We start from the raw sequence: 11,374 nt of genomic DNA on the forward strand, positions 1-11,374 counted from the left end.
AGTTGATCGTATATATAACTAATCATTTTAGATTATACCAATAAAGAAATTCAATAAACACAGCAAAATAATACAAAAAACAAAAATATTAATGGTTTGTGTATAGGGTTCTGTTGTCTGGATGATTGGCGTGAAACACCTTGTGAGTAAGAAGAAACGAAGATACATAGAAGATGGATTTGATCTTGATCTGGCCTGTATCCTTTTCCTCAAAATAGTATTTCATTATTTTGATTATCAATCAGATATAATTTCAAAAAATGTAGCATTTGTGTCAGATTATGTTGTGTATTATGTTTTTCTTTTCTGATAAAAAATTTGAAAAAGTTGAAATCCATCTTAAACTTCAAGGAATTTTGAAAAGTAAAAAGTTTTTCCATCTGTTTTGTAATTCTTCAAAAAGTTTATTCTTGGATTAAACAAAAAGTTTTCTTAACAGTGTTTTTGACTCAGATATCAAGCCCAACATCATTGCAATGGGATTTCCGTCAGAAAACTTGGAAGGTGTTTACAGAAATAATTTTGAAGATGTTATCAAGTAAGATTATTATTTCTTAAAATTTTTAGGACAATCTAATCTAATCTTTTTATAGGACACCATCCCTCCATCCCTTCGTATGATTGTTTTCAATTGAATGGCCCAAAAACATATAAATTAAGTTTCCACTGTGGCAAATCTTCTTTTTGGGCTCAAACGTGTTTCTGAACATTGTGATACTATAAATAGATGACAGGCATCTTTTCTTCTCTTTAGCATTGTGAATTTCCACTAAACTTCCACTTTTTCTTACTTTCTATTGTGGGGAATGAAATACTCAGGTTTGCTATTCAAACGCTGGAGACTTTTGATCAATATATATCTTTTTAGGATGTTTTGTTTTTGTAATTTTCCTTTTTCAATAGATTTTTAGAATTCAAACACAAAGACAAGTACAGAGTGTATAACTTGTAAGTTTCATTTTGTTTGTATTTCACATTTTTTCATTATTGTTTCTGTATGTTTTCTTAACCGGGAATTTAAATAAACCAGAGTTTTTCAGGTTAAAGTTTTCAAAAAAATGGTTCAAGGCTTGAACCCCATTATAAAAAAATAATAATGATTTTAATGCAATAGAAAATACAATCTTGGCTGTCAGTTTCTTAGTAGTCTAATTATCCAGTTGATACAAGTCTCATCATCATCATCCTTCCAATAACCCTCCCTCCACAGCTCGCGATCAGCCATTGCAGTACCCACTTCCTCAATCTCTAGCCCTGTTTCCTGTTTCAAAAATTGACAGCATTCAGGGAAGTTTTTAAAGGGAGAACATTTCTAGATGAGCTGATGAATTCAGTTTTTTCAGCATTGCAATAGAGACCGACTTGACTGGCGGAAGTTTCAAGTGAGTGAAGAAGGCCTTCAAGATTTTGAATAGTCTCAGAAACTAAGGCCTGCTAAGGCAAGGTCTTTTGCAAAGTCAAGATAGGTCATAAAAAGGCTGCAATTATGTCTGCGCAGGGGAGCTTTGACTTTGATTCCTTTAATAAATCAACAGAAATTCTTGAAATCTAAAACAATAATAAAAAAAAGGGATTTTGTAGAACTCCAGCATGAATATCAAAAGTATCAGTGTCTATGTCAGCTGTAATGACATTTTGCTTTGGTGGAGACGTAGAGTGCCCTAATGGCTGAAATAATTTTTTCTGGAATACCGTACAATTTAAGAATTTCAAACATTTTTACACAATATGGAATAAAAGGCTTTTTTAAAGTCAACAAAGCAAATAAAAGCATCTTTGTTTTAAGCTTTCGCATTTCTTCCAAGAAATGCATGATGGCTAGAATTTGTGTAAGAGTACTTCTTCCCTTCCGAAAACCATTTTGGGTTTTCCTTAAGAAGAGGATCAAGGACCGGAATGATACGTTGTAAAAGAAGTTTGTTGTAGATTTTGGCAGCAATAGCCATAAGAGTGATACCTCTGTAGTTGCATGCTAAGGTCAAATCACCCTTATCTGGAACATGAATGATACTGCCAGTTAACCCATCAGAAGGGGGAGTTAGAAATTCAAATGTGGGATTAAAAAAATCAAGAAGCATTTCCATAAAGACGGGATCTTTCCAAAGCAGAGTTGGAATGTTATCAAGGCCTGAAGATTTATTATTTGAAAAAAGTTTAAACATAGTTCGAAAGTTCATCAATTGTAAAAGGATAAGTTGATATGTCAAGCTCATCAAAAATTCGAGATAAAGGGAGCGCATTAGCATTTAAAATAGGTTGGTTTTCAAGTAAAGTTTTAAAGTGGTCGAGCCATCTTTTATCTGGTGAGCCACCTTTAAGCTGAATAGAGGGTTGGTCTTTTCGACCTGTCAGATCATTGATTGTTTTCCAAACGGCCGTGTGCTGATGATGGGTAAAATGAAGATTCTTACCCTAAATAAACATTAATTCAGCGGTCAGGTAGGCATCATCCAAGTGCGTAAAGTCTCCGTCTTTCCTGGTGATTTAAAATATGGTTTCTATAACAGTTGTATTATTGTTTTTCTATAGGTGCTCAGAAAGGAATTATGATGAATCTAAATTTCATGGTCGAGGTAAATTTTTCACTTCTCAAACCCTTATCTGTCCTCCAGCATTTTTCTAAGTCAACATTGAAGTCAAACCCCTTCTTACTGTGTATGATAGTTCTTTAATTAAAAGGGTGACATTTATATTTGTCATCCTCTACTTCTATTTGCTTCCAAAGCATTTTTTAAGCAAAAGAAAAATATGGAAAATTATTTTTATTAATTCTGATTCGTCAGCATAACTTGTAAGCCTGTCTGTATATGATCAGATACAACGCCTTTTACTGTATTTTAAATTCTATCTTTGCACCAGTCGGGAATTATGGTTTTGATGATCACAATGCACCTCCATTCAACCTCATTGAACCATGCTGTAAAGATGTAGATGCCTGGCTGAGTCGAGGCGAAGAATTTACAGCTTGCATACATTGTAAAGCTGGAAAGGTTTAGAGAATTTTTTTTATTTTGATTTTCACTGCTCTCCATCATTCAATGAATTTTTTTTGAAAAGTTCATCTGAGATTGTCTTGCTTTCCTTTGACTGTCCTTTTTTTTGGACCTACCCCGGTGGAGGTCCTATAAATTAACCTCTGTTCGTTCGTTCGTTTGTTCGTTCGTTTGTTCGTTCGTTTGTTCGTTCGTTACCAAGTTTTCTCGAGATTGGCTCATTAGTTTTTTCTGATTTTTTGCACAAAGATGTGTAGCTATAAACCCTCGAATGTGACGGAGCCCGATTTTCGAAAAAAAAAATTTTTGGGCAAATTTGGGCCAAAAAACGGCTGAAAAATGGGTATTTTGGACTTTGTGAAAAATTGGATCATTAATTTTTTCTGATTTTTTGCATGAAAGTAGGGTACCATCATAGGTAAAAGATGGCTCAAGCAGATTTTCGCAAAAAAATTTTGTTGGCTCAAAAAACGCATGGTTATCTATAAGAATCACTATTAATAAGCATACATCAATGTTCATAGTCAAATTACTCAATTTTTTTATGAGGTAGATGTTTTTTTTGCTCATGAGGGCTTACTTTTGAAGAATATGTGTGTTTAGACAAGAGCTTTTGTTTGCTTGGCGTGTTTTTATGGAAAAACTGGGCAAATTCGATATTTCTTTATAAGCACATTCTCAATTAGGTATTAACTTTTCTCGAGATAGGCTTTTTCATTGTTTATGATTTTTTGCACAAAGATGCATAACTATAAACCCTCGAATGTGACAGAGCCCGAATTTCGAAAAAAAATGTTTTTGAGCAAAGTTGGGCTAAAAAACGGTTAAAAAACGGCTAAAAAACGGGTTTTTTGGACTTTGTAAAAAATTGCATCATTAATTTTTTCTGAATTTTTGTATGAAAGTAGGGTACTATCATAGGTAAAAGATGGCTTAAGCAGATTTTTGCAAAGAAAGTTTGTTGGCTCAAAAAAGGCATGTTTATCTATAAGAATCACTATTAATAAGCATACATCAATGTTCTTAGTCAAATTACTCAATTTTTTTATGAGATAGATGTTTTCTTTGCTCATTAGGGCTTACTTTTAAAGTATATGTGTGTTTAGACATAAAATTTTGGTTGCTTGGCGTGATTTTATAGAAAAACTGGCCAAATTCGATATTTTTTTATAAGCACATTATCAATAACTTAGGTATTAGCTTTTCTCGAGATTGGCTGTTTTATTCTTTATGATTTTTTTGCACAAAGATGCATAACTATAAACCCTCGAATGTGACGGAGCTCGATCTTTGAGAAAAGATTTTTGGGGTAAATTTCAGCTTAAAAACGGCCAAAAAAAGAGTTTTTTCTGATTTTTTGCATGAAATTAGGTAAAAGATGGCTCATGCAGATTTTTGTAAAAAAAGAATTTTTCAGCTCAAAAAATGCATCTTTATCCATAAGAATCACTATTAATAAGCATAAATTAATGTTCTTACTTAGCCAAATTGGTTAATTTTTTGACGGGATGGATGTTTTTTTGCTCACGAAGTCTTGAATATGAAAGAATATTTCAAGAGCATGAAATTTTAGTTTCTAAATGTTTTTTTTATAAGAAACAAATGACTAATTTTAATAGATCGTCAATATTTGTGTTCTGAATGATTGTTTAATGGTCACGTAGATATCAATTATAAATGTGTTAAATGTAAAACAAGGTAGGTCCATAAAAGTATCACTTGTTGTCTTGAATAAAGAAAGCCATGAAAGTTCTTTTCTTCAAATACAAAGAGGATGGATGATCTTCTACCTGTGAAATTTCATTACATTTATTTCATAGATTGGGTTTTTGTATCATAAGCACCTTTCTCTCATCATCTTTTCTCTTTTCTCCTGTTGAAAACAATTTATGATAAGGCGTGGGTTTGTATCTTCTAACAACATATCATTTATTCTTACCTTGGGCTCTTCCAGAGAAACTTTAATATGCAGGGTGGAGGATATAACGTTTTTTTGAAATTTACCCCCTGGACATTGTGAATTTTTCCCAGACTGTAAATACCATCAGATTTAGAACTGACGTGTATTGAAACGGCCGATGATTTCGCTTGGCCATACATTGCAAGCTTGCCCCCCCCCACGGACAAGATAACCCATTTAACCCATTACTACCTCTTTTCAGGGGAGGACTGGTGTGATGATTTGTTGCTATTTATTATACAAGAAAATGTTTCTCAGTGCGAAGGACGCTATGGACCATTATGCCAAAGCAAGGACGGCAAATGATAAGGTAAAATTTTCATAGTGTCCTTATAAAAGGGGGTGTTTTGATTTTACTCCATTTTTTAAGGTATGGGGAAAAGTGAAAAATTTGAAATTTGATGGGGGAAAATACAGAGAAGGGGGACCATAAAAAACTAAAAAAACTAATCTATTTATTATTGGGTGTTCCATGCAAATTTTGGGACAGTTTATAACAGTTCTTTTGAAGCATGGTTGCATCATTTAAAAAACCTTACTCAATGTTCTCATAATTATCTTTTCAACCGAAATTTGTTCATTGCTTTAAGAACACAAGTGCACATTTAAAGCAAATGGGCTGAAGGATAATCATAAAACATTTGATTTTATGGCAAGCGGGTGAGGGGAATAGGATGCTGGCGCTAACTAATTTCCTAACAATCCTCTCATTATTCTGGTTTCACATCGTCTAATCCTCTTTACTTTAATTTTTATTTACAGGGTGTTACTATACCTAGTCAAAGACGTTACATAACTTATTTTGGATACTATATGAGGTGAGCTGATTAATGCTAATGCCAAAGATTTGATGTAAACATTATTAAAATATTCAGTTTGTTATGCATATTTAAAAGGCATTGGTTGTAAATTAGCTATACATTATTATGTTATTATGTTATTATTTTATTCTGTAAGACAGACAGCTTATCAGTTGGGGGCCAAACCTCAGGATCCGTTGCATGTCTTGTGGGACGCAACCGCATGTGATTGGTTCGAAAGTAGATAGGATTTTGAATCTTTTTTTGATAGGGGGCCATGGATTAGCCTGGTACAAGTTTTTATGACAAAAAAACTGACATTGTAAGCAAGACTCCTAACCCCCAAAATGAGTAAGAAATTGACAATTTTTCAAAGTCGTATTAAACGAAAATATAACAATAACGTTCAGTTTGAGGCTGTTGTTGTTATTTTCTGCCCGCGTAGTTTGATTATTCGCCCGATAGTGTCATTTGGGCCCGACGCGAAGCGGATGGCGCAAATGGCACTAGAGGGCTAATAATCAAACTGCAAGGGCAGAATTAATGACAACGAACAAAAACTTAACGCTATTACTATTATTATTCATATCGGACATTCAAACAACGTTTTTTTCTAGCGTCAACCAAGTCTTTTTGCTTCAATGCAATCTCTTCAACAAATTTTTAGAACCTTGCGAGCGGGCCGCAAATGACCAAAAAGTGTTTTTTTCTGACGTTATTTTAGTCTCTTCGCTTCAATGCAACGACTTCAATCCAATGCCGAGCGGGCCGCAAATGACGTTATTGCCCTATACCCGGGTGGTTAATGATATTTCAGCCCTCTGAAGCTTGGCGCTTTAGTTTCCTCAGCGCGGGCATGACAATTTGAGTCACAAAACCTTTCAATACCGCCCGCCGATTGAACCTTTAATGGCTTACTTAATGACCGCTATATGGATAATAATGATTGATATCGTCGGATAGAGAAATTCTAAGTAAAAAGTACCATAACAAGTCAGTGTAATCAAACATATAAAGAAATAGAGGCTTTTGAAGTTCAAAATCCTGTCAGATAGAGTACGATTGACGTCAAATTTTGTCTAAAACGTAACAGATTTCACAGGATTTCGAATGGCCATATGTTTTGTGTGTTTGTTTTTTTTTGATGGATTCGGCCTAAAAGTTTATAAATGTTTTGCCCAAGACCAAGGGAGGATTTTTAGGTCAAAAAGGGATTCGATTTTTTATAATTTTTATCACCACGTTACTGATCTTTCATTTGTAGACATTCATTAGGGGAAAAAGAAGCAACTAAATATTCACCAGTGCCCGTCCTCTTAAATTCCATAACTTTTGTTGGCACGCCAACGTTCAACTCATCTGGAACTTGCAGTAAGTGTTTTGCGATCCATTTGTTTTGTTTCAAATTTTATTCCAACTTGATTGTACACTAGATTTTACATTTTGTTCCTCCAACAATCATCGCATTTTGCAACCCATGTTAAAAATCAATCAGCAATGGGCTTTTCCCAAAGAAAAAAAACGTTTACCCCCCTGATGAGGATAGGGGGCCCATTTTACTTCCAAGAAGGTAAGGTTTGCAATTAGAGGAAATTCTAAAGTTTAAAACGTAAAAGCGCCTGGTATTCTAGAGAGTTACAAAATTTGAACCTTCTCAGCATGGGGGGGGGGGGTGGTATGTTTTTTAAAGGATGGTAGTTGTAAGGAATGCTTTTCTCATCTATTTTTTGTGTAATTTACTAATTAAGGACAGTTTTACAATTTTACGAAATTTTTTAAGGAGGCTACATAAGTATTTCTTTATTTTTTTTTTAGCTCCATCATTCGTCATATATCAAACTGGTGTCGCACTGTTTAAGTCCAAACCTTATGAGGTAGGGCCCTATTCATCTATTTTTTAGCAATTTCTGTTTGTATTGGTATATATTGCGTGACAATATATTTTGTAGCCCTTTCTTAACCTTAACTCAAAGACTTGCAGGGGAAAATGACCATGGCTTGTCTCCACGGCATGTCTTAAAAGATACAACATTCTTTCTATTTCAGGTTCGCAAAAGTGAATCCTCTCCGACAGTTTTGACGCTGGATAGAGAGATACCAGTTTGTGGTGACATCAAGATTGATTTCTTTCATCATAACAACCGCTTTCGAAAGGTATACATTAACCTAGTTTAAAAAGTTTTCCATAACAAAGAAACCCCAGATCAATGTCATCTTTCCAATGCATTAAAATCTTCTGGATACAGTAGATGTAGTAACTAATCTTTCTTTTGGGTATTGTCTTGTCCATGCGCGATTTTTAGTGTTTCTCTGTATGGGCAGTTGGAACTTTAAAAAACGGACTATCATTCCTCTCCATTAGCAAATTTGAACTTAAACGTGGGCGGCCGCCTGGACGCGGGCGGAATATCACATTAATTTAATTCCTTGATCTATTCGTAGGAGCGGATGTTTGTGTTTTGGTTTAATACATTTTTCTTGAAGCATGGCGTGACGTTAACACACCCTGAAGAAGGGGGCGGCACCATCACTACAGGTACGTTGCCTCATCTCTTCTGATAGGTAGTGTTATTGAGTTTAAAGTTCCAAAGGGGCTAGAGAGGAATCTTCTCAAGCAAGAAAAGATGAAGCCTTAACATTTGCACCTCATTTAGATTGACGGATTGAATGTAGCCCATTCTTTGTTTTCGCGCGACATATTTTTCAAAATGTGGCGATAAATTTTACTTTCAATCTGGTATTTGTGTAAAAACCACACGTGTCATAGTAGGGGGGCAAGCCTGGGGTTCCGTGACATCTTTTCTACGACCTAACCATTTTTAGTCTATTCCAAAGAACACTATATTACAAGATATTTTTGAGAGGGAGGACGCGGATTAGGCCCGGGAAAAAATTGTATTACAACAACTCTCTGACTAAAACACAAAAAGGAATACAGCCGCTTTAAGACCAACTAACTGTCAACTCTACTGTGATTTGACGTCAAATCTTGCTGCTTGATCGTACTGACGTCGGTATGTTTTTGAACTTCAAGCGGCTGTATTTCTTTGTGTGTTTTAGTCAGAGAGTTGTTGTAATACATTTTTTTGCTCAGAATTTCATGCTCTATCAGATGGTACCAATCATTTTCATTTATTTTGACTTTTGAAAATAAGCTATTTCTCTACCCCTTATTTTCCTTTGCAGTTTTGCCTATGGCGTCACTATTTTGGTCATAAAAAGTTTACCCGGGCCTAATCCGCGTCCTCCCTCTCAAAAATATCTTGTAATATACTGTTCTTTGGAATAGACTAAAAATGGCTAGGTCGTAGAAAAGATGTCACGGAACCCAAGGCTTGGCCCCCTACTATCATGCGTTTTAGATGGGAAATAATTACTTCATTCAAATGTCTTTAACCTCACACCATGAATATTTCCAAATAAACTTTTTATTACTTTGCTAACACAATCTTCATATAGAACTACTTGTGAAATTTTGTAAAGATTTTATGGCAAAAAAATGTGATAAAAAATACGATAAACTTGGTATACATTAACTCATCACCTGGATAATGCTATCACTGTGTCTCGCTAACATTCTAACTATTGCTATTGTGAAGGTTTTGATCACAGACTCGTACCCCAATGAACTGTGTTCGAATCCCAAGCACTTCCAGGCAGCTTGTTTAAGAAATATAATGATAGACTACCTTCACTCAAAATATGTGTGTTTTCAACAAGATTTAAAAAAATGCTCAAAAATACATTAAGGAACATTCTAGAAAAACACCCACCTATAAAGAACTAAACTGTATAACTAGAATGTTTTGAGAACACTAGTAAACGATTAAAGAACACCATTTAACGTTTGCCTTACCATTTGTTTACACAACATTTTAAAACAAAAGAAAGAACAACTTTTTCCCCTTTTGCCACCACGTGCGAGCACTAATTTTGAGAAATTCTTTTGTTATTCCGCTTTGTCTTCAAGTAGAGTTGTTTATATTTTCTTCCTCAGCTCGCACAGAGAAAGGTGACATCATAACATATTCATTGGAACAAGATGAGTTGGACAAAGCCAACAAAGACAAAAAACACAAATTCTTTCCACAAGGATTCAGGGTATCTCTTTATTTTTTTTCTTGATTTGTTTTGAACGTTCATTCTTCCATCTATATCTATTCGTTTGCGCTGATTGAAATTCTGGGTAAATTCTCTTTCTCAGTGTGTTTCAATGTGCTTTGTTTTAACACCTTTTTAATTAAAATTTCTCACCCCAAAAACCGTCCTGTTTTTCGACAAATAATTACAAAAGAAGCAAGTATACATATTAAGAAATACACAAAATAACTTCCACTGTTTGAAATTTTAAATCCTATTTTCTAGATCGAATTGAATATTACTGTACCAAAATCATCAGATTTGACGGACGGCAGTGTCCGGCCTTACTCCCCATCTCAAACCCACTCCTTACCTAAAAGCATGATAACCAAGAGTAACACGCCAAGCGGGAACATCAGTGATCCAGGTGAATCTGTTTCGGACGATATGAAAACAATGTCTTTGAAACAACTCGCACAGAAATCGGGCAGTAAAGACCCGTCCCCGTTACCAGGGAAAAGACTTAAAAATGCACACAGTATGCCCCAGAACCTTGATGGGACGGGTGTACCGGTGGCGTCGACTCTCAGCCGATCAGAAATTGACTTATCATGTGAGAACCTTTCTGATGACGATGAAGATTATTACGGCGACGACTGCGATGGTGAAATGGTGTTTTGATTTTCGTTAAGGCCCTTTTTATACTAGCGGATGATATAACGTCCTTTATATGCTGGCTTGATCAAGAAGTATTATGAAAAGAGAGAGAGCCTTGTGAAGGTTTCTTTATGTGTTTAGGGAGATGAAGAGATTTTAGCTGGTAGATATTCCTCCACGTTGGGAAAAGGTTTGGCTTGTGGCAGTATAAGCGATACTCTGATGGTTTAATAATATAAAAAGGTGGTTGACGATCAACTGTGTATGATTATTCACGTGTCACGTGAGACCTCTTACTCTATTGAATCGTATAAAACAAACACAGTACGCATGCGCAGTTGTCATCAATCATATCATGGATAATGATGAGAGATTTGAAAATTCGAAAATGGGAAGAAATAATAATTTATGAACGGATGTAATAACACGAAGAGCTGAAATTTCGCTTCAATAAACTTCTAACTATAATCGGCTCCGTAAAATACTCCGGCCCAAAGTAAAAAAGGAACCTTATTTTTAAAAGCGCGGTAATAATTTTCCATTGTGCTGTGCACATGCTTTCTTTAAAGTTTTGTTTTATTACACGGTATTTTACAATTTTTTTGATATAAGGTATTACTATTCTATTCTATATCATATAAGTAATATAGGTTTTCATTTTTTCACGGGAGAAAGTTTTCTACTCCTCAAACTCATAGGCTTAGTATTTTTTACTATTAGAGTTTTATATTTTGAAGTAAACAAATACCTCTCGAATCTATAAAACCGACTATCGTCTCAGGAGAAGTCGAAAATACGAAGCTGTCGCTTTTGTTTCATACAGTAATATCCAATTTTACCCTGGCCATTGGGAAAAGTTTTAACCACTTTTCTTTTTACAGTAG

The 11,374-nt window shown here is 34.8% G+C and overlaps 1 protein-coding gene across 1 annotated transcript; it reads left to right on the forward strand.

Moving 5' to 3' along the window:
* LOC136802364 (phosphatidylinositol 3,4,5-trisphosphate 3-phosphatase and dual-specificity protein phosphatase PTEN-like) lies at positions 1–10,810 on the forward strand. Its single transcript, XM_067059091.1, has 13 exons — positions 1–197; positions 454–538; positions 904–948; positions 2,530–2,573; positions 2,860–2,990; positions 5,156–5,263; positions 5,716–5,771; positions 7,018–7,124; positions 7,569–7,627; positions 7,800–7,907; positions 8,196–8,289; positions 9,751–9,854; positions 10,119–10,810. Exons 1-13 carry the CDS (start codon positions 122–124, stop codon positions 10,512–10,514), a joined length of 1,413 nt encoding a protein of 470 aa, XP_066915192.1. The 5' UTR covers positions 1–121; the 3' UTR covers positions 10,515–10,810.
* The last annotated feature ends 564 nt before the right edge of the window (positions 10,811–11,374 follow it).

This window comes from Clytia hemisphaerica, unplaced genomic scaffold (assembly GCF_902728285.1).
Source record: "Clytia hemisphaerica strain Z4C2 unplaced genomic scaffold, Clytia hemisphaerica genome assembly, whole genome shotgun sequence".
In the NCBI taxonomy this organism is placed as follows: domain Eukaryota; kingdom Metazoa; phylum Cnidaria; class Hydrozoa; order Leptothecata; family Clytiidae; genus Clytia; species Clytia hemisphaerica.

Excerpts from the sequence above, each read along its gene's own strand:
- LOC136802364 (XM_067059091.1), top strand. The coding sequence starts at position 122 with ATGATTGGCGTGAAACACCTTGTGAGTAAGAAGAAACGAAGATACATA. Across the intron at positions 539-903 it reads AATTTTGAAGATGTTATCAA|ATTTTTAGAATTCAAACACA; the intron begins GTAAGATTATTA and ends CTTTTTCAATAG. Across the intron at positions 7,628-7,799 it reads TTAAGTCCAAACCTTATGAG|GTTCGCAAAAGTGAATCCTC; the intron begins GTAGGGCCCTAT and ends TTTCTATTTCAG.